General features: G+C 35.3%; 1 protein-coding gene across 1 annotated transcript in view; it reads left to right on the top strand.

The window, feature by feature from the left end:
• LOC131159914 (probable LRR receptor-like serine/threonine-protein kinase At1g56140) overlaps positions 1-27517 on the top strand; it is a 135881-nt gene that overhangs the window by 21312 nt on the left and 87052 nt on the right. Inside the window, exon 5 of the mRNA XM_058115141.1 lies at positions 3228-3299. Coding sequence (XP_057971124.1) covers positions 3228-3299 — 72 coding nt within the window. The remainder of the gene's footprint in view (positions 1-3227; positions 3300-27517) is intronic.

The raw sequence follows: 27517 nt of genomic DNA, 5'->3' as shown, positions 1-27517 counted from the left end.
TCCGACCCCGTATGGTTCACGTATACCCTATCCATCGTCATATACACAACATATATACACAGCGAAAAATTCTACCTAATACATTTATAAAACCATACTAGAGTCTATATAAAACAGGATCTAGTCCCATACTACAAAACATAATCCCTGGGTATCCACATAACCCAAAATGACACTCCGGCCACAGTTTAGTACTTACACAAGTACCTAGATAGTGCTAACCAACCACCACGCTCTTAAATCACTAGGACGCTACTGTCGGCTACTTGAGGGTCCTAAAAAACATTTGTATGATAGGGGTGAGACACCTTTTAGTAAAGGAGAAATAGGTTATATCAGTGTGTGGCACATGAGTGTTATTTCAATAGTAATATATAAACATTTCACAATTCCAGTATTTTCTCAAAACAATTCCAGTATACATCTCACAAAACATCTCGATCTAGTGTCGTCACACTCTTCAGCCTAAGCCAGCCACACGACATGGTGCCCTACAGCATTCAACCGATGCAAAAATGGTACAAACTCATATCCGTCGGTGACCAACTGGAATCATAGGTGATATTGCACACCCTCGGCCTCAAGCTGGATATCGCCCCCTACGGTATTATTCCAACACGCCTCATATCTTAGCCTTCGGTTGTTAACCAGCACGCATTGATTGTCCTAGGCCTTCGGTTTTATCTTGACTCGGCATTTTCACAAAACCTAGAACAATTTGGAACTCATGTTCCTATATCTCATTTCAAATACTCACAGCTTATGGTAGTTAATCGGCACGCTTTTCCACAAACATATCATTTAAAGTATATAAGCTCATTCCACCCTTATTTGGGTATACAAACAATCTCATATAAAGTATTCCAAAAGTACAATTTAAGATAATCAAAGGTATGGTCATCATTGTAATATAGTTTAACCAAATATATAGTTTTCCAACAAAAACGGAGATGATACCCAAAACCCCAAATTTTCCCAAAAACTACAAACCCAAAAATCCTGTAATTTCACCCGATAGATTTTCCCAAATAAGTAACCAAAACATCTATATAATCATAAAGCATAGTTTTATCGACTCAGATTACAAAAATAACTGATATAAACAGAAACCCCTTACCTTTCCTTGAAAACCGAAACATGAACTATACGACGCCTAAATAGCGAACCGAGTTCCCAAACCTACAAATCAAAGAACACAACTTCAATATAATCCTACCTACCACACATCTACCGAACCAAAAATGAAATCAGACCCTTACCTCGATTTTGGAAGAAAACCCGAAATCCTCAAAACGAAATTTCGATCTGCTATAAACGTAGAGATTCTCCTCCTGATCCACGTGGTAACTTTAGAATGGTTATTTGTGTAACAGATGACCTGAAACCCTAGAGAGAGAAAGTGATTCGAGTTCTAGAGAGATAGAGAGAGAGGATTTTTATATTTCTTAACAATGAAGCAACCAAAAATTCAACTTATAGACTCGTTGACGAAATGGAGAGCTCGTCGATGAGCAGAAGAAGGGAGTTTTTCGACAACGGAGTTGCCTCATCGACGAGCTTGAGATTTCAGAATTCCCAAAATCTCTCGGCATCCTCTCATCGACGAATCTCTAAATTTCATCATCGAGCTGAAAAAGGGACTTCGTCGACGAGAAAAGGAGCCTCGTTGACGAGCCCTGCTGATTTTATCCTTTTAAATTCCTTCCCCTTTTCTTATATATTTAATTCAAAATTCTCGAGTCAGGTTCTTACATGTTGAATGATTGTTGTTGTTGTCATGGCCTTTTCCTCTCCCTTGAGAATCAAAATCTTTAGATTTTTGATTTGAGTGTCTACCATCATTGCCACCTCTGCCCCTACCTCTTCCTCATCCTTGACATCCTCCTTTTGATGTCGAGGCTTGTAACACTTGCTCCTCCTTCTCTTGCTGATTCATTTTCTACTTATGAACCAACAAAGAACTTTGCAATTCATTAATGGACATACTGTCTGTGTCTTTATAATCCTCAATCGAACAAACAACATAATTGAATTTTGTTGTCATCGAACAAAGAATCTTCTCAATGATAGTGACATCTGCTATTTTGTCACCATGAATTCTCATCATATTTTCAATTGCCATCATCTTGGAGAAGTAATCTGACAACGATTCTCCAAACTTCATGTGTAAATTTTTGAAATCACCTCAAAGTGCTTGAAGTTGTGCCCTCTTTGCCTTTGTTGTCCCTTCATACTTATTTTTCATATAGTCCCAGATCTGCTTGGAAGTTTCTTTACAAAGAATGGTTTCCAAGATGGAACAATCAATTTCTTGTAAGAGATAATTATTTGCTTTGAGATCCTTCAACTTCTACCCTTCAAGCTCCACCTTCTGTGTATCTGTCAGCATAACACCTGCTGCTGGTTCTACTACTCCAGAAAACAAAAATTGTCCAATATTCTTTGGACCTCAAAAAGTTCTCTATAAGCATGCTCCAATGGTCATAGTGACCATCAAAGCGTGGAATGGTTGGCTGCACAAAAGTTTCAAAAGGCATTGTGGAACTCTAACCAAGCTCTAATACCACTGATGTAAAATGGAAGAAGAAAACGATAAACTAAAAACAAAGGGAAATAGAGTTGGACTGAAACTCCACTACTTCATTGATAAGGAAATAACCATTGTATAGGCTAAAAAACAAATGTTTACAAGCACAAAAGTAGGCACCACCAACATCATGCTAAACAACTCCTACAAACTAGGCAACAAACAGAAACAAACTATTGAACTCTTAAATACTGAGGCAACCCAAATCAACCCATTTTAACGCGCTGCTACTAATTTATTCAACAATTTTAACAACAATCTTATTTGTAAACTAGATAATCCTAGAGAGAAATTATCCTATTTATGAACCAAAAAAAAAAGAGGGGAAATGACTCTCTTTTTTATTAACATTTAATTTTTTAAAAAAAAACCTCCTTTCAATCATGTGACTTAGATATTTGGAATTCTAATAATTGGGTAGAAGGCATTTTTCATCATTGCACATGTTCCCGTTTGATACAAATTTCCTTCATTAATGTGTTCTCCATAGGCGATTTTTTATTTTTATTTTTTTAAACATGTCATGCAAGTGAAGTTGTAAATCAATAAAAAGCCATTCAAGCATCCCAAATGAATTTTCCTTACTATCTTCAGCTAATTTTATTTTTTTTTCTTTTATTACATTTTTTATAATGAAAAGGTCAATTGCCCATAATGTATTCTCTGGGCCCATCCCCAAGGAACTCGGCAAGCTTAAGCAATTAACTCTATTGTAAGTTTCCTTTTGAGCTTAATATCTTGACTTAGTATCTTCTAAAGATAATGTAGTAAGTCCACATAAAAGATTATTTTTGTCGAAATATCTATTTTTTTTTTCTTGATAAAAAATTTATTCATTAATAAATTAGTAACATACATAGAGGTAGCAATAGTGCAATGCCTTGCTGCTTTTTATTCACTTCACAATTCAAATAGCATTGATCTTTTTTAGTTATATCATTTAGTGGGAAAGTAATTGTTGATGAATGGTAATCATGCATGTGAGTCAACTAGATATCCAAAAAGAAGAGATTGAGATGATGCAAAGAATCAGTTGTTGTAATGAATATGAATTGGGCATTGGATTTCTTTTAAGATTGCTGCACTATATCTTGGTGAAATTAATGCATAGAGTTATTCTATTTGATAGAAAAGAATTACCTCATGATGACCCAAATTGTTGGGTTTTTGGAGCACCAATTGTGCCTTATAAATACAATAGACACCCAATTCTACTGATATAGGGCAAACTAGCTAGGTTTTTTTTTTCCCCATTTTTCTTTTAAAAGTAATAGCTTCGCATAATGGGGCAACCCAAAAGTCAATTATTTCAAATAAATGAAATATGCTATGATGAGAGATGAATTTTAGAAAAGGAATTTTAAAATGCATATATATATATATATATATATATATATATATATAGAGTTAAAAGTAGTAACAAAGTTTATTACCATTAAAAACTTAAATTTTAGAATGAGGTCATGTGTATATGTGTGCACGTGGGTGTGGGTGTGGGTGTGTGTGTGTGTGTGTGTGACTTAGTTAAGATCTATGATAGCCAACATGAAAAATGAGCAAGGTCTATCGACGAGTGGAGCATGAGCTACATAGATTCATCAATTAATGACATGTTAGTTAGGTTAAGTTAGCCTTTCCGACTTCAATGTTGTAGGTATTTCCAATTGAATATAATTGTATGCGTGTATAATGAAAAACATGAATTTTGGATGTTAATCACTTCCTTTATTAAACAAAGAGCATAAAATTGTTTTCCAAACATCATCTATGCATATACTCTTTAGCCTTTCTATGAAGTATGTAGGACAAATTGTTGCCAAAGACTTTCAATAGCCTATCATATTGAACTACGTTGGAACTTATGATACAATAGATTTGGTAGAAAATTCTAGGATGATGACCATGCACGCTCATGTGCAAATCCTCAATTGCAACACTAAAAGGAGTTGCACTAAATTGGTCTTTAAGTCTTTCCCCCAACTTAATCAATAATTATGATTAGTTGCCCAAGATGTTATAGGCTTATTTATTGCATGTGTTGTAGGAAGTATGAAAAAATATTATAAATTTTATGATTTTCATGCAAAGGCCAAATGAGTCTTTTAGGAATTATATTAAAAAACAAAACTTAACATAGAGGTCTACCAAATATATTAGGATCTTGGTAAGACGTGAGGATTATAACATTTATAGTTGGGTTTAGGAACTCTAAGTTCTTTTCTTTTTCTTTTTTCTTTTTTTTTTTTTTCATCACAAAGGCCTCAGTAGGTGACTTCAATAAAATGTTGTAATGAGTGGCAAAGTATGTCTAGGCTACAAAGCAACAAAAGACTCAAAAGGAGATCTTCTACTCATATATTAGGAAAAGGAAAAAGAGACAGTGGGAGTAAAAACCATCAACTCCAAAGGTTCTTGCAAAAAAGAATCAAAGAAGTGAGGAAAGTTAAGGAAAACCTACAATCATTGCACCTCCCTCCCCATAAAACCCCCTTCAAAGATTTGAATGCTAATGTGGGATCATGATAAGTTGTGCTGGCCACCAAAAATGAATTCCAAGTCATATAGAGACAACACTAACAAATATGATCATTTCTACCAAGATCATGGGCATAGACTCAAGAATTATAAAACCTCAAAGATAAGATAGAGTGCTTCATGAAATAAGTTCATCTCAAAGGCTAGGGATGGGTGTAAAACTAATGAATGTTAAATCCACACGGATGAGATAGAGCGCTTCATAAAAAGGGGATGAGAGATAGGTTAACTAAGGACAAAAGAAGACATAGGGATGCTATGATCAAGAATTAACTTACTAAAGGTATAGTCCATGACATCTTGAGTGCCCCAATGACAGAAGAAAGTACAAAAGGTAAGGAGATGAAGTTAAGCATGAATAATAAAGGATACATGAGCAATACGTGGAGACCAACTTACTCAAAAGTAGCTCGAAGAATGTTTTATCTTCATAATGAAGCTTCAATATTGGTAATTATTTCAATGATTACTTACCCCATTGAGAATAGGATACTAGATGATAATGGAAGCTTAACTTATGTGATTTTTTACCACATCATTAAGAAGATGAATATTAGCAAGAAGTGTTTGAGACTAGAAAACAAAAATTATGGTTAACATTTTGGTGGATAAGTTCCATATATAATATGAGCATAGTTGTCTAGCATAAACCATATGAGAGTTGTTAGATGAACCTACCATTTTTTCATAAAATTTCCTACAAAATTAGGATTGATGAAGCTTGAGTAGATCATAGTACAGATCGATAATGTTAGATTCATCAAAGGAATGTACATGTTGTGACAATGTAAAACCAAGATTTTAGAGAACGCAAGATAAGATCCAAGTAAGGCTTAGCATAATTTGATGAGAATTGAATTCACTAACCAAATAAATTGTTGGGGATGTGGCTTATATTATAAGTAGAATGCATGTACCAGGAAAAGCACCGCGAAACGAGGGACCAAGAGAGAGATGTAGGGTGCAGCTTTGAGGGCAAACCATTGACAGTTTCAGACAGTGCTACGAGATGCTCTTCTCAACTTCAAACTGTCGACGATTTGGCCTAAACCATCGATAGTTTCACTCATGAACATTACGTATTTTCGAATCTGAGATCAGTAGATTGGGCTAATTAGAGGGATTTCCTTTGGGGGATTGCTACAAAAGTGTTTTAGATCAACTATAGGTTTTCTGTACACATTATATTGTCATATAATGATTATTATGTAACCCTAGATGAGATTAGGTTGGTAAGCTTCGATGTTCATTGTTAAAACAATCACTACTCTCGTAGATGTAGGCAAATTGTCGAACCGTGTAAATTTTTATGTTTTGTTTGTTGCTTGCATTTATTCTCATTGTTGAGTGATTGCTAGGTTTGTATAGTTCATCATCGAGTGCTTGCTTGCTTGTTCTTTTGATTGTTTGTGAGAGTTCGTGTGAGATATTCTGCTACGTACACTCGGCACTGACAATTAGTTTTTCTAAGGGTTGATTGTTAAGAATAACAATTGGTATCAGACTCGAGTGATTGTTAGCGTGTTTCACAACTATTGGTTCTAAATGGCTGTGATTTCTTCTGCAAGGTTTGAGGTTAGTAAGTTCAATGGAACAGGGAACTTTAGGCTGTGGAAGAGGAGGATAAAGGACTTGCTAGTGCAGCAAAGGATACTGAAGGGTTTATACGAAAAGAATCCAAAAACCATGGATGACACAAGTTGGAAGGAGTTAGAAGCGAAAACTTTTTCCTACTATCAGGTTATGTTTGGCTGATGATATGTTGTATTACATCATGGATGAGGACTCATCGGTAGCGATTTGGCTAAAACTGGAGCACCGGTAAATGTCCAAGTCGCTTACGAGCAAGATGTATCTTAAGAAAAAGCTTTATTGGCTTAATATGGAGGAGGGTTTGGACTTGACTCAGCACATCAACACATTTAATCAGATCATTAGTGATTTAGAGCGAGTTGATGTGAAGTTCGAGGAAGAGGAAAAAGCATTGATGATGTTGAATTCCCTACCTATGTCACCTACATACTAGACTCTAGTTACGACACTGACTTGGATGAAAGAAACGCTAGAGATGGAGAACATCATGAGTGCATTGGAAGAAAGCCAGCGATGAGGGTTCACATGGTGAAGGGTTCGTGATGAAGGGTAATCAGGATCGTGGGAGAGGCAAGTCCTTGAGTGGATCGAGTGGTAATAAAACTCAGTTCAGAAGGAGGAAGGATATTCACTATTTTAAGTGTGGGAAATTAGGGAACATAAAATTGAAATGTTCAGAGTGGAAGAAAGGAAAGGCAAAAGCTCAAGAGGGCTCGTCAAGATTTGTGAATGTAATGGAAGAAGGGGACTCAAAGAGAAATGATTGTGAGATGTTTTCTGTTTTATCAGGTTTAGAACACCTCACGGGTTCTTAGATCCTAGACTCGGGATGTTCTTTTCACATGATGCCTAACAAAGCCTGGTTCACCACTTACAATTCGGTGAGTCCTGGTTCCATTCTGATGGGAAATAGTGCGGTCTACAAAGTTGTCAAAATAGGGGATATCATAATCAAGATGTATAATGGTGTGGTAAGGGTGTTGTGTGGGGGTAAGGCATGTACTCTATCTATAGAAGAATGTGATATCATTAGGTGCTTTGGATTGTAAAGGGTATAGTTACAAGTCCAAAGGCGGGATGATGATGGTGTGTGGTGGTATATTGATGGTGATAAAGGGACAAAGGATAGTAGGGAATCTCTATACACTGCAAGATAATATAATTGTAGGTGGAGATGCAACTGAGAGTTCTGAGTCAGGTAATACCATTTTGTTAAATGCAACCACACACAAAATGGTGGGCATTCTTAATTACATTGTTATGGATGTTGGGGGATCGGTGAGGGCAACATCATAGGTTGGACATGGGTATTTCATGAGGTTATCACGAAAGCTCTAGGGGTATCTCATGCGACATGAGTTGGAGATGTTTGCCAGGTGTAACTTGTGGCTGAGGTGGAGTATCAAATTGAGAGAGAGTTCTTTAGGTCAGATATTGGTGTTGAGTACGTTAGTGTTCAAGAAGTTTTGTGAGTAGGGCATGGTGTATGCAGGGCTTGCAAGGAACTTCTTGGTGAAGTCGGTAAGTATGGTGTGTTTCTCAATTAATCGATCACTAAAGATATCACTAAATGGGAGAGTTTCAGGAGAAGCTTGGATTGGTTATGCAATAGACTTTGGAGGTCCAACTATGTACGTTGCTAGTAAAATGGGATCTAGGCTTGGTGTGATGTCCGAACAGTGCATCTTTCTGGTATATAAGAAAGATGGGTTCAAGCTAGGTGATCCAATGGCAAAAAGGGTGGCGATTGGTGGAGACATGGTTTTAGGTGTTAAAATCATGGGACAACGTACTCAGGTAAATAAAGAGAAATTGGTGTCAGAAATCTATAATAGAAGAATTGAGCATGTTGTGCGGATGGAGTTGGAGACTTAGAGCAGAAGTGTAGGGAGTTTTAGCTCAGGAGACTTGCAGTATCATATGATAAACTGGAATAGAAAGGAAATTATGATGCAAGTGGAGCCTCACACTCAGGGCAGAGATGACATTAGTCATAATGTAGGGAGTTCAAGCTTGGGAGACCAGCCAAATTATAATAGGCTCAGAGGCACTATCAGACCATCGCCTAAGTATCATCTGATGTCTTATGCAACCATTACTACTAGGAAAGATCCTACTACTTTTCAGAAGGCAATGCACAACCAGAAGAAGGGTATGTGGATAGGTGCCATGGTGGAGGAGATAGAGGTACTATATAAGGACCATACATGTGGGTTGGTAGTGCTCCTATTGGGGGAGAGGGAGATTGGATGCAAGTGTGCAATAATTCTATTGTTTTATGTGAGTAACATGCCGATTGCTAGGAAGGTTCTGACTGAGGTAAATCAGTCAAGGAATCTATTGAGAAAGAAAGTTGACATGAAGGTTTTAAGTGCTGCCAAGAGTGCTCTTGGGTTGAAGATTCTCAAGAATAAAGTTACAGGGAGATTGGGATTATCTTAGGGTAACTTTGTAGTCATAGCTGCGGGGAGATTGGGGTTATCTCAAAGCGGTTGTATGGAAAAAACTACATGGTGATTGTGGTTATCTCAGGTTGATTTTGGGGATCAGGTGTTGGTGAGGTTTAGCATGGTTAGTGTTAAACCGGTCACCGATCCATCATTTGCGAATCTAAGTAAGTAGTCTATCGCTCAGTACTCAAGGAGGGACGATGATGTTCAGGACCTGTCAAAGGTTTCCTACGCCAATGCACTTGGGTACTACGGTGGGCAACAGAGAGTTATATCAGTTGTGAAGTTCGCAGATGGAGACTACACAGGGGGCTTTGATGATAGGAGGCTTACAACGGAGTACATTGTGGGAAGGCCTAATTTTTGGAAGTCCGGGGTGCAATCTCAGGGTGTGCTAGTTGCAACTAGATCAGAGTTCTAGGCAGAGGCAGAGGCTGCCAAGGCGGCATTGTGGTTCAGAGGTTTCTTCAAAGAGCTAGGTGGAGTTCCTCTTACCGCTATCAAGTTCAAGCGTTGCTTGGACTTGGTTTACGTCTCCAAATGTTAGAAGGGAGGCAGGTCCCAATATAGTAGCTCAGGTGGAGCAACAAGGGGATTATGCTTTTGGATTTCTCCTAGGTGGCGAATATTCACCAAGGTGGAGATTTTTAGGGATGTTGCTTATATTCTGAGTGGAACGCATATATCGGGGAAAGCACCGTGAAGTGAGCGACCAAGAGAGAGATGTAGGGTGCAACCTTGAGGGCAAACCATTCACGGTTTGGGGTGTAATGGTCAATAGTTTCAGGTAGTGCTGCGAGGTGTTCTTCTATGCTGCAAACCGTCGATAGTATCACTCATGGACGTTATGAATTTTCGAATCCGAGATCAGCAGATTGGGCTAATACGAGAAATTTCCTCCGAGAAGTTGCAACTGAAGTGTTTTAGATCAACTATAGGTCTTTTTTATGCATTATATTGTTATATAATGATTATTATGTAACCCTATATGAGAGTAGGCTTGTAAGCTTTATTGTTCATAGTGAAAATAGCCGCTGCTCCCGTGGATGTTGGCAAATTTCCGAACCACATAAATTCTTGTGTTTTAATTGTTGCTTTCATTTATTCTCATTATTAAGTGATTGCTAGGTTCATATAGTTCATCATCGAGTGCTTGCTTGATTGTTCCTTTGATTGTTCATGAGAATTCATGTGAGATATTCTATTGCGCACACTCAGCGCTGACAATTGGTTTCTGAGGGCTGATTGTTGAGAACAACAATTGGTATTAGACCCGAGTGATTGTTGGCATGTTGCACAACATAAATATAGTTCGATTAAAACCAAGATTTTGGGGAAGGCAATATAAGATCTAGGTAAGGGTAAACAGAATTCAATGAGAACTGAATTCCCCAAAACCAAGATTCTGGGGAAGGCAAGATAAGATCCAGATACGGTTGAGCATAATTCAATGAGAACTGAATTCACCAACCAAATAAATATAGTTTGGTTAAAACAATTCGGTCAATATTTGTAGTTTGATCAGTTTTGTATATTTTTTGAAAAATATCGGCGTTTAGTTATCATTTGGTGTAAACAAATTTTGTTTGGTTAGCCGAAATAACCAATTGAATAATATATATTATATCAATATACATGTAATATATATGTAATGTGTTTGTACTATTATGTAATTTGCCAAAATTTAAAATAGGGTAAAACAATAAAACCCCCTAATCCCTATTCCCCCTCCACCCTATTGGTCTACTCAATTAGCACATCCCTCTCCTTCAACAGTATGTTCCATCCACATTGTCAGCAACCTGTCACTGGAATCACAATAGCTGCCAACTAATTCCCTCTCGAGTCTTAGGTTCCTAAATCAAAACTCATATTCTCATAACTTGGAAGAGGAAAACCTTAACTTCAAACTCCATTCGCCCTATTCCTAATCTTCTCGTTTTAAGCCTTAACCTATCCACTTCCAGTCTCCTTCGGGCTTCAACAAATCTAGGCTTCCAACCCTATTCCTCTCCTTCGATTCTTGAGTCTTAGCCTTGCTGCATTGTCATTCTCACTTGTTCTCGCATTGTTGTGTCACTATATTGCTCACTTGCCACTAGCCACTCACCATCACCAATTCATAAATCATCTGAAGCCTAAAGGTAAGGTTTTCTCTTTCAGCTAGCGTCAGCTAACCTAAATTACCCAAAGAAAAATTTGGTTGGCAAAAGTTTGGTTACACTCTTTTATTTAGTTTGATTCGATCAAGGTGTATAATTAATCAAAATTATTTAATGAATTTTCCTAATTCACCATGTTAACCAATTGCACAATCCTAGATCCAGACATCCTTTATAATTAATAACTAAATAGAGTCAAAATATACTTCAAGAAAAAAGAGCAGATGCTCCATATGAGATTAGAGATTAAAAAAACATATTAGGATCAAACTAATTGAGATTCATTAATAATGTATTTAGATGGTTGGTAGCAAACATGCTTGACATTGACATGAAAGTGATACTGCATAGGTTGTGTACAAAACCTACATTGACATGGAAGTGATAGTGCATAGGTTGTCACCAAACCTAATTTCCAACCTATCAAAAACTGTTTGAGAAGATTAAAGCCACCAATGATGAGGTAAATAAGTTGAAAAAGCTTGGAATTAACTATCTAGACTATTTGGAGTATAATGTGTATGTCGACGACAAGCTAGTCAAGAACCTTCATGTAAGACATGCATAGTCGACTTGGAGGAAGCTTGGTTGCAGTTGTGCTAGTTCATTGATGTAATGACTACTTAATGCCTAGCTTGTTTTTAACATAAACCTGATTGATGCCTTTGGTAGGATAATGAGATGCTCAATTAAGCCTAGAAAATTTAGCATTCAATGCAAACCTCAAGCAGTTATGAAAGCCAAATTATGCAAAGTATCATTAAATGGCCAATAATGTAATATAAATTTGTAGTCGAACATGGATGAATCCTCAATGGAAGTAGCTTCTAGAGCAAGGCTAATCTATATTTCTTTTGAAGGAGATAAACTAGGGTATGCCATGTGCTTAAACTTAAAAGTCATTAACAACAAAGCTAAAGATGAAACTTTTATGCCTAGAATGAAATTTTCAGTACCATTAGGAGTAAATTTGTTGGCGATTTATAATGATTTCTAATTCATTTTCAACTAGATCAACGACACATCTAAGATAAAGGAAACAATAATACAAGATAATTATCCAAAGTAAATGGATTTTTGTCTTTCCTTTATCATTTTTCAAGAACCACAAGTAGACAACTACAACTAATGCTCTATCAAAGCTGGCCATTGCAACTCATTCTAATCTAAAAAGGTCAATGGAGGTTGAAATTGTGGTTCATAGGAGCATTAAAGTCAGAAACAACATGATGAGTACAAAATTAGAACCTTACTAGCATCTTTATCATTAAATTTTAATGGACAAAGTGACTAAACAAAGCGTAAGTCCTCCCTACTAAGGTCCTTGGAGTCCTTCAAAAGGGTGATCCCTCAAAAGGTTTGCTTGGTGTCTAATGCATTAGCTAAGATGGACACTCTTTATTTTAGGTTCCCCCAAGTTAAGTGGGTCATCTTATCCACATGATTATTTGCCACCATTAGAGTTAAGTTGGAGTTGGTCTCCAATCTAAATGCCTTTGGGAGGGGAATCCTCTCTTTCTTTCTTTCTTTCTTTCTTTCTTTCTTTTTTTCCTTCTCTAGCCCTTTTTTTGAGTCATTAGTGCCACCTAAGGGTGAGTATTCAATCAGTATGGTTAATTTGGTTAATTAACCAAAAATATCATATAAATAATCTTGTTAACCGAACCAAACCAAAATTCCATATTCATCAAACTCAAACCCAAACTAAATTTCGGTTAAATTAGTTAACTAATTTTAACTGATTTAATATAAATAATATATATATTTAATATATATAATTATTAATTTTATGTATATACTAATTGATTAATTCAGTTAACTGAACATATTAAACCCTCTAAAATTGAATCAAGAACCGAAAACTCAAATCAATGAAATTGAAATTTGAACCAAGCTAAATCAAATAAATTTCTAACTAAATTGAACTAATCAAATTTACTCAATGAATTCGGTTAATTTGGTTTTCGTCGAATCATACTCATTCTTAGAGCCTCCTTTTATTTCTTAAAAGGGGATTCTAGACTTCTTCTTGGGGTGACCCCTTAACCTTCTTAGCAACCTTGTGCTAAAGACTAAGGACTATTTAAGTAATTTGGGTTGAAGATATATGTATACAAGCCTAACATTAATTAGGTATTTATAGACAAGGATGCAAGTGCAAACCTGCAAGGGCTTGATTTTTATAATTGCTGAAATGTACAACGTGTTTTGAATAATTATTAGCTTGGAATGTTCACTATTAAACAAATGGAGGGTTGAAATTTTGGTATTTTTGGAGAAAGTTTCATGCTTAACTTTTTTTACAGCATAAAAAGCTTCAGCCTCCCTACTAGTAAGGGTGAGAGGATTTTGATGGAACTCATGCTCACTCCACTAGTTATGCACCAACTAGAGCTTCTCTTACCCTAAAAAAAAAAAAGAAGATATAATCCTTTTGTCCTAAGTTTCTCCCACCCTAGAAAGAAAATATAATCCTTCTCTACTTTAATGACTTGAAGGTTTTAGCATGGAAAGTGGATGTTCTTTTAGATAGAAAAGTGAAATGAAGCACTTTGTTGGAGATGGTTTTTCAAGGAGAAGCATTTATGAAAAATAGGTATTACAAGCTACTTGGGAGAAAGAAAGAAAAAAGATGTGGAGTTAGAAGGGAATGTTTCCTCCTAGAGAAGTCCTTACCAGACAAAAAATCAAATGTAAACGAAAATGGACAGGGGAGGAAGGTATAATTTGAATCCATTGTGGATCCCAAACATAGCTTTAATAGACTTAATGTTGTCCTTACTACAACACAAGAAAACTCAAATGTCTTTAGATTCATAAATGATCTCGTCAGACCCTTTTCCTCAAAGGGAAGGAATAGGGGCAAAGAAGGATAGGCTTAGGAATACCTTTTAACCTTTAAATAAGGGTTCATTTCCTTAAGTTTAGGAACTAGTCATGGATTATGGAAATAAGGGTAAAGCTTATCACTATTCTTGTTCCGGCCCAATTGACCCAAAGGACCTCCTAGTATTGAGGTCATCTTCATCCTCAAGGATGGTTACCTCCAATAGCTTAAAAATGAAAAGATGAAGGAAATTTGTGGGACAAAAGAAATGATAGAAGAAGACCTATGAAATGAGCAAAAACTAATGCACGTAAGATGGAATTAAAGAATTTTTAAGGGGGATGTTTTATGGGATTTGAGTAGACCTGGCAAAGCGAATAAGGTCGAATAATCCGTGACGGATTAGGCAAATTAAATGGTAAAGATATCATAATCGATATTCGACTCGTTTAAGTAGCGGATTAGGCGGAATCGGATAGGATAATTCATGGCGGATGGCGGATAATCCGCCATTCTCAAGTAGTTAAAAAATAATTTTTAAATTTTCTATTCAAATTTGAAAAATAAAAAAATCGTGGTATTGTTTTCATAATTTTTTAACAATAGAAATGAAAATTTTTATGAAGGCTATTTGGTATTTTTTTTTTTTCTATACAGTAATTAAACATATTATGAAAATGTGTTTATTTACGTTGTTATTTTTCTATTTCCATTATTGGTTTTCAGCTGATAAAACAATTTTATAATTTTTAATTATTTTAACAACCTATTGCCACATTGCTTTAATGTTCAAAATCGAAGTTTACAGATTAAATCATTCTATACATAATATAATTAAAACAAAAAAGAAATGACCATGTAAATTTAAATATAGTCAAACAAAAATATCAATAAAATTTTAAAATTGTTTTCGCTACTTTTCAATTGTCTGTTATTCTTATAACACCAACAAATGAATTATGAAACATTAATTAACTAATTCTAAGGCTTATATTTTTAATATAATATTATAAATTCATATTCTGTCTATTTTTTTTTAACTCAAATATAAAATGAGTATTTTGAATTTTTTTTAATTTACAGTTTTATAAATATTAACAAAAGGAGTCATTACTTTTCGATTTTTACTTTTTATTTTTGATTTTGATTTTTATAATTTTTTACAATAATCATAATTAACATTTTTTTCGCAAAATCTAGCAAGCCCAGCAGCAAAAATTAGAGAGATAGAAAATTTATACAAATTAAAGTTTGCCCACATAAATTATGAACAAGCAAACAACACAACCATCTATCCAGCTTTAATAAAAATTTCTCCTAGGCTTCAAACTTTTATACATAAAGCTGATTGAATATTATTGGGACAGCGAAAATCTCTGAGAGCAGATTCTTCAGATACAACTTCAACCACCCACAGAAAACTCGAACAGATAACATTGTAAATCTGCAAAAGAGAAAAAATTGAAGAAAAAGGATGATTACACGTAAAGAAGAATGGGGGCCACCTTCGCGGAATGACCAGAGTCGAGAGCTCAAGATGGGCTTCAGAATCTCGCAGTGGCAGCTTCTTAAGAAGAAGAAGAAGAAATGACTGGAGTCGGGAGCTCCAGATGGGCTTCAGAATCTCGCAGTTGCAGCTTCTTAAGAAGAAGAAGAAGAAGAAGAAGAAATGACTGGAGTCGGGAGCTCTAGATGGGCTTCACAATCTCGTAGTGGCAGCTTCTTAAGAAGAAGAAGAAGAAGAAGAAGAAGAAGAAGAAGAAGAAATTATCTGCTATGTAGGAAGGGATATCCTCAATTTCAATTTGTTGGGTACTCTAGCAGTGTGGGAATCGTGGGATACTGGGAGTCTGGGAGTAGGATGTGGCTGCACAGCTAGGACAAAAATGAAACTTCAAACATTGAAACTCTAATCTATGCAGCTATGCTGAGATTTGAGAATTTGGGCGAGGGCCTGGCCTGGGAGTGGGAGGGGCCGACGGGGGTGTGGCCGTGTGGGCTGTGTGGCGTGTGCAGTGGGCAGTTCCGCAGTTGGGCTTTTATAGGTTAATTAATAATTGGGTTTTAAGTAGGTTGGCGGATATCCACCCTATAAACCCGACTCGACCGACAAAGGAGGCGGTTATAAAATGGAAAACTATATTCGATTCATTTAACAAATGATTAATTATAAGTCAGTTAAAATGGATTGGATACGGTTTGGATTAACGGATTTTTATCCATTTTGTTAGGTCTAGATTTGAGCACTAGGGATCCTTAGAGAACTTTCATAACTCATTTACAATAAATAATCAAAAGGGAAGGAAGAGTAAAGTTACAAATTTAGACCTTCAAATTTTGAATCATGACAAGTATTGGGTCAAGATTAATGACCCAAAGTTCTTCCTACTCCTAAATGTATGGCTCATTTGTAATTATCTTGCATAGATACGAAGTTGGTGTATTTATTTTAATGCAACATACTAGTTTCCTACAAAATGTTGCAATGATCAAACTTCACACATTTGACTGAGAAATGTACAAGGGAAACTACTTTTGCGCATGGTTCTTGAAGGAACCAAGCTATATGAGTGGGGGACAATTGATAATGGGTCAAATCACGAAGATATGAATTATAGTAGCTTGGTGGATGGCACAATGGCAAGGTCAACCTAGTATGGTGACACGTCAACATGGTTAGCCTAGTAGATAACACTTAAACAAGGTTAAAAAGGTCAACCCAACCACTAGCTATTCAATTAACATGGGATAAAGAAACCCTGAATTTGGAAGAGGTAACAAGCGCATTTCTGGGTTTGTATTAAAGAAAAATGGTCAACGATGAAATTTCACAAGGTGAAGGGCTTGTGGTAAAGGGTAATCAAGAGCATGGGAGAAGCAAGTTCCGGAGCGGATCAAGTGGTAATAAATCTTGGTTGCAGTCCGGGAAGAAGTAGGACATATGGTGTTTTAAGTGCGGGAAAATTGGGCACATAAAATTAGAGTGTCTGGAGTGGAAGAAGGGGAATGCTAAAAATTAAGAGAGTTCGTCAAAATTTACAAATGTAGTTGAAGAAGGAGACTTAGGGAGAAGTGATGGTGATATGCTTTCTATTTCATTAAGTTCAGAATGCCTCATGGATTCTTGAATCCTAGATTTTGGATGTTCTTATCACATGACATCAAATAGAAATTGGTTCAGCACCTACAGGTTAGTTAATTATGGTACTGTTCTAATTGGAAATGATACTCCATGAAAAATTATTGAAATGGGAAATATCAAAATTAAAATATATGACGGTGTTGTGAGAACATTATGTGATGCAAGGCATGTACCGGATCTATGGAAGAATGTGATTTCATTGGGCACTTTAGATTGTAACGGATATAGTTACAAGTTTGAAAGTGGTATAATGAAGGTGTGTAAAGGCAACTTGATGGTGATGAAGGGACAGAAGTTGGTGGGAAATATCTATGCATTGTTGGGTACCACAGGTGTAGGTCAAGCTGCAGCTGTAGATTCTGATTCACGTAATATTGTTTTGTCTAAAACAACCACACACAAAACAGAGGACATTCATAACTACATTTATTCAGATGTTTGGGGACCGGTGAGGATAGCAATCATGGGTTGGACATATGTATTTCATGAATTTATCACGAAAGGTTTTGGTGTACTTCATGCAGAACAAGTCAGAGATGTTTTCTAGGTTTAACTTGTGGCTAAGGTGGAAAACCAGATCGGGAGAGAGATCCTCAATTCAGACATTGGAACTGAGTACGCTAGTTCTGTTCAAGGAGTTTTGTGAGAAGCATGTCTAGTTGTATGCAAGGCTTGCAAGAAACTTCCTGGTAGAGTCATTGTTAGCTTTGGTGTATTCTCAAGAGGCGGGGTGAATTGGAATTTTAAAATTTCTTATTAAGATCAACTAATCCAACAACCAGTATTACACAAACCTAGGGTTTGTCTATGCAATTCCAATATGCGCCGATAAATATAGCATGCATAAATTAAATCATGCGCAACATTCACAATATAACATACACGCGCGGAAATATAAATTGCAAAAATATCGACAGAGCATACATGATATATTATCGGGGTTCGGCTAATTGTGCCTACGTCCCCACCTCTAGCTCGCAAGCCTGAGGATTCAACTAATGCTCACTTAATAGGTGGAGCGGCACCGGTTACAACCAAGTCAATTCAAGGGGCTGACCTCAACCAACACGCCTTACCAGGATGGCGCACCTACCTTTCATAACCGAGTCTAAGCCAATCTGGAACTATTCAACATTGCTAGTCTCATTCTTCAGGCCCGTGCCTAGAATATAACAAATGTGTAATACAATTTTTGCATACACGAAAATATGCTTCTCACACTAAGCAGATATGTACTACAATATGCACAAGCAATAATCAATCCACACCAAACATGTAAGAACTGTAAGCTCAGTGGTGTATATGTGCAATCTACACTCAATATATTGATTATACTCAGTCAAGCACAAGAGTGTTCAAGCAAGCTAATCTTTGAAAGCAAAGTATATGAAATCTTAATATTAGATTAGTGTTTCAAAGATGCTAGCAATATTATTCAAATGAACTCAAAAATATTTTCTCAAATTGTTTCAAGCACAAGAGTTGTTTGGAAACAAGCTTTGTAAAATATTTTGCACACAAAAATAATTACTTAAGGAATCATGCAATGACAATGCAAAGATCCTCAAGCTAAAGAGTTTTCCCTACACAAGATTTATCAAGTTAAATCCGTGGGAAGAACTCTAGCCAAACTCTTAACAAAAATCAAACAATACAAATATCAATGAGAGTATAGGGCTATTTACGATAGAACACTAATAATATAAACACTCTCTTTAGGCTTGGATGATCAAATAAAACGAAGTAGAGGAGTATTTGGGATAGTATTTGGAAAAATAGACTTTTTAAATTTGAGAGGATATTTCGTTAATGATCTTGCTAATCTCCTACTAATTTTTGCAAATGAGCCCCTATATATAGAAGTTGGGCAAATTATGACCATTAAGGACATGTAGGTTATTATTAGGATTGTTTGAAAATATTTAAGCATAATCAACCCTATTTAAAAAATTTAACCGTAGTAAAAATAATGTCTAACCTGAGAGCACCAGTCGATCGGACGCGAGGTTCGGTTGACCAAGTGACAAAGTTCGGTCGACCGGGAGAAATTTGAACTGAGAGTTTGGTTGACCAGACAAGGGTCCCAAAGGCGATTTTTCATTTCCGCGCGGTTTGGTCGACCAGGTAATTTTGAACTATAAAGTTAGGTCAAGCAGGCAGTTGGATTCTCCCATGTGGGAGTTCGGTCGACCGTGAAGTAAAGCTTTGACTTGGTGGGAGTTCGGTCGACCGGGATATATTGACTACACAAGGTTCGGTCGACCATGCCATGGTCAAACTATTGACCCAGGTTGGTTCAGTCGACTGTGAGAAATTATACTTTTAAGTTCGGTCGACCGAACATGTATTTTCCATACATTTCGGTTCTAAGTCCCTTATACCTTAACCCTATTCATATAAGCATATATATATTTAAGACAATAGGGTATATTTTTATAAATTAAAGGGAGTTCTAAGGTCAGTCTAGGTCTTCTTTTAGGAAACCGAAAAAATCTGACGTCGGTCGACCGAAGGGTGACCCCTAAGGTCTTTCTAAGGTCATGATTTTGTGTAGGGACCTAGAGTTGTTCTAAGGTCTTTGAGTTTGTAGTTCCTACATGCATGAAATGCATTAAATATTATAAACTTTTCCTATATTACTATTACAGACCCAAATGAATAAGAATTACAACAATAAAGATCAATTAGGGTCTTCATTTTCCTCCAGGTCTCCAAGTGCCATCATATGATATTGTCAAGATACACCTGCACATCAACTCGGTAGACATTAAATACCTCAGTATTTTTCATAATCAAAACAGGGTATGATCCATAGGGTCAACAGTCACTAAGTATGGCTTGTATCTTATTTAATCGATCCCTAAGGGTATCACTAGATGGGAAAGTTGCAGGAGAGGTGTGGACAGGTAATGCGGTTTACTCTGGTTTGAGAGTGTTTGGATGTCCAGTCGTGCACGTTTCAAGTGAGGTGAGATCTAAGATTGGTGAAATGTCTAGATGGTACATCTTTTGGGTTATAAGAAAGGTGGGTTCAAGCTATGTGATCCAATGACAAACAATATGGTGATCATTGAAGACATGGTTTTTGGTGAGAAAACCATGGTGTAGTGTAATCAAGTAGATGAAGAGAAACAGATGCCAAAAAATTGCAGCAACAATGAGCATGTGATACAGGTGGAGTTAGATACTTAGGGCAGAGATGACATTGTTCATAATGCAGGGAGTTATAGCTCAGGAGAGCATCAAAATCACAATAGATTCAGATGCACTATCAAGCCACCACTCAGGTATGAATTTGATGATCTGGTGTCTTATGCTTACATTATTACCAGTAAGGTTCCTACTATTTTTCAAGATGCGGAACATAGCAAGGAGAAAAATAAATTGAAATTAGGAATAGCTTCCCAAGAGGGGGGGTGAATTGCCTTTTAAAATTTTTTTTTAATTCCTTTTTAGATTTCTTAAACTTATTTTATTTATTTTAACCAATTTGTGACTTATTTGTTTAATTTGTTAAGCACTCAAGGACTTAGTTTCTTTATTTAATCCTTAACCATACAAACATCCAATCATTCAACCAAACCAATCAACTATAATTAGAAAGCAAACAAACAAGCCAATACACAGCACTTATGTAATATAAAAACTCAAAATGGTTGTTTGTTGATATTAGCCAAATTTGAACCAAGCCCTATAATGAATGAGAATTTATGCTTGCTAATGTAAAACCCTGTATAAATGAATCCAATCACTCTTTCCAAATATTTAGAATTCAAATAAACTCTTGGTAAATTTATCTTTGGGATGTTAACCAAGTAACATACTCCCGTATGGTTTCCGTAAGATATGGTGTAACCAACATACTCCCTTTCGATTTCCGTAACCCAAATCAAAATTGGATTCTAAGTTTACTTGATTTCCAAATATGCGTAGTATGTATAATTTAGATATTTAAAAGATCCACGCAGTTGTATATGAACTGAAAATAAAGAATAGGGAAATAGAGAGTGAGACGAGGATTTTTATGAGGTTCGGCTTATACCCAACCTACGTCCTCGCCTTTGGCAAACCACTAAAGGATTCACTAAACATGTTCCATTGATGGGTGGAACAAAACCTTTACAAGCGATACCCCACGCTCAAACACTCCTTCACTAGGCTAGAGCCCGCCTCTCCAAACGATGTCCCCCGTTTGGTCACTCCTTTAGGCTAGAGCCCGCCTCTCTAAGCAATGTTCCCTTACTTAGCCAACGACCCAAACAATCCTTGGAATCGTCAATCTACAAGAAAAATAAAAAGAATAGCTGTGTACAAGAAACACTATCTAGAAAGAGCAAGTTAGTACAAGTTTAGCCCTATATACTTCAATGTAAAATATCAATATGAAATAAAATGAAGCTCAAGTGTAGAATTCACCAATATCCTTCTTAGATGAGGATTAGTAGTAGGAATTCAAAAGAAAAAGGATTAGCACTTCAGAATATCTTAGCAAAAGAGTTTTGCAATGAGTGAGCAAGAGAACTTTGGAAGAACAAGATTGCTTTCAACTTCTCAAAATAGATTTTTCAATTCATTGTGTGTTTTGATTTGCAAAACCATGTATTTATAGGCTTTCAAACTTGCTTCCATGTTACTAAACTTTCCTTAAAGAATTTTCTAAGTTGTTAAAAAATTTGGAGCTCAAACGGTTATAATTTAAAATATTAGATTTTAAAAAATTTGCCCATTGAACAGTGTTCAGATGTCTAAAGAGAGGGTTCAGACGTCTGAAGTGTTGAGTTCAGATGTCTGAAGTGCCGGGTTCAGACGTCTGAACAGCTATTGCCTGTTTCAGTTCTGTCCCAGAAAATCTTCGGATGTCTGAGCTTATTCTTCAGACGTCTGAAGTCGTTCTGTGTGTTGTTTAGACAGCTGAAGTTCCTCCCATGAACAGTGTTCAGATGGTTGACAACTGTGACCCCATTTCAATGTTTTAGCCATAAATTTTTCTGTATAACTCCAAGTTAGGTGTTCTTAGTGTCAAAAGAAAGCTAAGAGAAAATTCTATAACTTTAATGTTGAACACATTTAAAAATAAGGAGATTTCGATAGAGAAACATTCACCTCAATGCGGATGTATAAAAATTGACAGCATTTGGAAAAACGTTTTTTGGTGTTTTTCATTCCAAAAATGTTTCTAACCCTTTTAAAATAATTTTTGACCTTGTAAAAATATTTTTCAAGTATTTTAAAAGGTATCTAGGTCCAAGAAGTTAACCTAAGAGTTTTAAAATATTTCAAACGATATATTAAACATTAAAGCACTTACATGAGACTTTTAAAACATTAACATTCTAGGTTCTTGAGTCTTCATGCTTTGTCCTTAGATTGAGTCCATCTTTTCTTCAAGCTTCCATATTCTTTGAGCTTTCTCACTTTGTCTTTCTTTGGCTCTTTTGACTTTAATATTCCTTGGCTTTAAACAACTCATTCATGTCTTCATATTCTTTTAATATATCATCTTTAAATCCATGCTTTAACTCTTTTAAGCTTCATATGATCCTTGTGAGCACTTTGATCTTGATTTCTAATATATGAGGCCTAAAATAGCATTACTCACACAAATATGTTAAATTCCACTTGTTTGTTAGCATCAAAACAAGATAACAAGATTTTTAGCCTTGTAAGGCCAACAATCTCCCCTTTTTGATAATGACAAATGAGGAGCAAAAATGTGAGTAAGCCTTAAAAAGGCTCTCCCTTTCAATAAGCTTCATCTTAATAGGATCAATATTAATTTCATCAATCATGCTCATCACTTTCTTTTGGTTTTACAAGCTTTTTCAATCAATATTAAATACTTAAATACTTCTTCTGAATAGATAATATGCTCATGCTCAATTAGGCTCCATTTTTGCTTCACAACTTCTCTCCCTTTTGACATCAATCAAAAAGAGAAGAAATGATTTAAATTCAAATACAAATCATTTTAAGCATATCAATAATCATGTATTCCAAACATATGTACACACTCAAGTTATTGTTTTTCAATATAGCATGTGTAGCGTGTAGCTCACAACATTTATTCAAGATACCAGCTGATATTAATTTGATGGTTTTTATGATACCAATTTAAAATTTAAAATTTAATTCATGATATCAATTGATTAATGATTCATGACACTCCCCCTGAATTCAATACATTCAGTTTTGTTATTAATTTTGCTTTTATCATCCCATATAAAATATTGAATCATATCATGTATCAAATATCAATATCATGCTAAGATCATCAATGTCACATCATGCTCATAGACATAGTCATGCTCATAAATAATTTGACTTTGTGATACCAAGTGAGCTTTTAGATTTGATATCTATTGAAATTTTTAACATGTGAAACCAAAAATACTTTATAGATACCAAAGCTTATTATCACATAATGTATAGTTCATGGATACCAATATAACTACTATATCTTTCATAGCTCATAGATAAAGAGCAGTATGTTTATATATGTGATTCATTTAAAATTATAAATGTTCAAGAATTATCCTTATATAAAAAATTTATGCTTAAGCTCAATAATCTCATTCTCAAATTTCAACATAGTGAGTCATACTTTTCAATATAAATCAAGTCAAGTTAATTAATACACATGTAGCATATAGCATATCAATACATCACATGTAGGCAAGTAAGCATGTAGCATGTAACATCAAGGCGCTTATATAATAAGCTCATATTTGATATTTTCTTTATATTTTCTTACATTAAGCCTTGTAAAAAGTCATCCTATGATTTTGGCCAACAATGTCATTTTCTATTTTATATATGTGTGAAGTCATTATTTCATTTTTGGTACCCATATTTTCTTGAGTCCGGAGGATTTTTTAAGAGAGGTTTCTTTTATTTTCCATGCTTGTTTGGTTTTAACACCTTTCCTCTTAAACGAACATTCAAACTTTATATGCCCCTTTTTTCTTACATTGATAGCATATGGTGTTTGTGTAGGCATTAGAAGATGTGCAAGTATAGTCTTTGGATTCTTTCGAGAAATATCCCATGTAAGAATTCTTTTTCTTTTTATTTTCAATTCCATTGAAACCAATGCCTTCTTTATTTAGAGACATTCTTTGTAAGCCAATCATCTTATCAAGGTTTTCCTTTCCTTTTGTGCAGTTATAAATAATTTTATCTTTATCTTTGATTTGATTCTTGAGATCATTTAACTCCATGTCTTTCTTATTATCAACCCTTTTTAATGATTTCTCTAACTCTAGAGATAATTTTCTTATGTTATCCTCTAATTCAGAAAAATATTCATATCTTTCTCATACATGGTAGAGGATAAGGATCGAAGGTCTTCTATCATTTGGTCATTTTTGCTTTCTAGTTTCTCATTTTTCAAGTTGTTTTCTTTGTCAGCGAGATTTTTGGATTTTATTTCTTTCATTGCTGATTCATACTTATGTTCTAACTGCTTGAGTTTTGAGTCTTTATCTCTTTCAGCATTCTTTAGGAATTCTAACTCTTTCATTAAACTTTCATTCTTATTCTTTAACGAGGTGTTTTGTTTATTTGCTTTCATCAGCATGTTATGTACTTTGAATAAATCATTTTGAAGTTCATTATAAGATGGCATACTCTCATCACTTGATTCATCACTACAAGAATTATTTGAAGATTTAGTTGAGGAGCTTTCTTCGTTATCCCATGCCATAAAGCACGTGTAAGCAACCTCTTGGTCACTTATTTCATTCTCCAAACTACTTGTACTATCTCAAGTAGTGGCTTTCATGACCTTTTTGTTTTTCTTCTTAGACTCTTTATTTAGTATTGAACATTCTGGTTTTGTATGTCCGACTTTATTGTAATTATAGCATGTATAAGTTTTATTTTTAGATTTCTTTTTGCTGATTTCTTCTTCTGATTCATCTGATTCAGAATTTTGATTTCTTCTCTTGAATTTGTTTCTCCTTCTTAGTATCCTTGCTAGCTTTTTAGATATGAAGGCTTCTTCATCTTCATCCATATCACTACTTGAGTTTTCTTTTAAGGCTTTAAAGGCTATTTTTTCTTGGACTTTGGTTTTCTCATTCTTTTCATTCATTGCCATTTCATATGTAAGGAGAGAACCAATAAACTCATCTAAAGATGTGTTTTTCAGATTTCTACCTTCTATGATAGCAGTAGCCTTTGGTTCCCACGTGGAGGGAAGGCCTCTTAGAATTTTTCTTATCATCTCATAAGTAGTGTAAGTTTTTCCTAATGTATTTATTGAATTGATTATGTGAGTGAACGTAGTAAACATATTTGTTATTGATTCATCCGGGTTCATCTTAAAAGCTTCATACTTGCTTGTGAGCATATCAACCCCATTATCCCTAACATTCGTTGTTCCTTTATAAGTAACTTCTAGCTTATCCCATATTTCCTTAGCTGATTTACAAGTCATTACTTGATTAAATTCATTAGCATCCAAGAAACAATATAAAGCATTTATAGAACTTGAATTTGTTTGGAGCATTTTATAATCTTGATCGGTCATATCTTTCTTCTCTTTTGGGATTTATTTTCCATCTACTATCTTAGTAGGAATTTGATCTCCATCTATAACAACTTCCCATACTTTCCAATTCATCGTTTGGAGATAGATTTGCATTCTCCTTTTCTAAAAAGTGTAGTTCAAACCACAAAAGATAGGAGGCCTAGTTGAAGATTGTCCCTCTCCAAAGGGAGCTACGCCTAAGTTAGCCATTAGGATCTTTCTATAGTTACTTGTTAAGATTTACTATAACCCCGCTCTGATACCAATTGAAATTAGGAATAGCTTCCCAAGAGGGAGGAGAATTGGCTTTTAAAAATTTCTTTTAATTCCTTTTTAGAATTCTTAAACTTATTTTATTTCTTTTAATCAATTTGTGACTTATTTGAAATTGTTAAGCACTCAAGGACTTAGTTTCTTTATTCAATCCTTAACCATACAAACATCCAATCATTCAACCAAACCAATCAACTATAATTAGAAAGCAAACAAACAAGTCAATATACAATACTTAGGTAATATAAAAACTCAAAATGGTTGTTTGTTGATATTAGCCAAATTTGAACCAAGCCCTGTAGTGAATGGGAATTTATGCTTGCTGATGTAAAGCCCTGTATAAATGAATCCAATCACTCTTTCCAAATATTTAGAATTCAAATAAACTCTTGGTAAATTTATCTTTGGGATGTTAACCAAGTAACGTACTCTCGTATGGTTTCCACAAGATATGGTGTAACCAACGTACTCTCTTTCAGTTTCCGCAACCCAAATCAAAATTGAACTCTAAGTTTACTTGATTTCCAAATATGCATAGTATGTATAATTTAGATATTTAAAACATCCATGCAGTTGTATATGAACTTAAAATAAAAATAGGGAAAGAGAGAGTGAGATGGGGATTTTTACGAGGTTCGGCTTATACCCAGCCTACGTCCTTGCCTTTGGAAAACCACCAAAGGATTCACTAAACTTATTTCATTTACGAGTGGAACAAAATTTTTACAAACGATACCCCACGCTTAAACACTCCTTCACTAGGCTAGAGCCCGCCTCTCCAAACGATGTCCCCTCATTCGGTCAATCTACAAGAAAAATAAAAAGAATAATTGTGTACAAGAAACACTCTCTAGAAAGAGCAAGTTTGTACAAGTTCAGCACTATATACTTCAATGTAAAATATCAATATGCAATAGAATGAAACTCAAGTGTAGAATTCGCCAATGTCCTTCTTAGATGAGGATTAGCAGTAGGAATTCAGAAGAAAAAGGATTAGCCCTTTAGAATATCTTAGCAAAAGAGTTTTGCAATAAGTGAGCAAGAGAACTTTGGAAGAACAAGATTGCTTTCAACTTCTCAAAGCAGATTTTTCAATTTATGGTGTGTTTTGATTTGCAAAACCATGCATTTATAGGCTTTCAAACTTGTTTCAATGTTGCTAAAGTTTCCTTAGAGAATTTCCCAAATTGTTAGAAAATTTGGAGCTCAAACGGCTATAATTTAAAATATTAGATTTTAAAAAATTTGCCCGTTGAACAGTGTTCAGATGTCCGAAGAGAGGGTTCAAACATCTGAAATGTCGAGTTCAAATGTCTGAAGTGCCAGGTTCAGACGTCTGAACAGCTACTGCCTGTTTTAGTTCTATTCCAGTAAATCTTCAGACGTCTAGGCTTATTCTTCAGACGTCTGAGGTCATT

This window comes from Malania oleifera, chromosome 7 (genome assembly GCF_029873635.1).
Source record: "Malania oleifera isolate guangnan ecotype guangnan chromosome 7, ASM2987363v1, whole genome shotgun sequence".
In the NCBI taxonomy this organism is placed as follows: domain Eukaryota; kingdom Viridiplantae; phylum Streptophyta; class Magnoliopsida; order Santalales; family Ximeniaceae; genus Malania; species Malania oleifera.
This window is presented reverse-complemented; position numbering and strand designations above follow the sequence as displayed.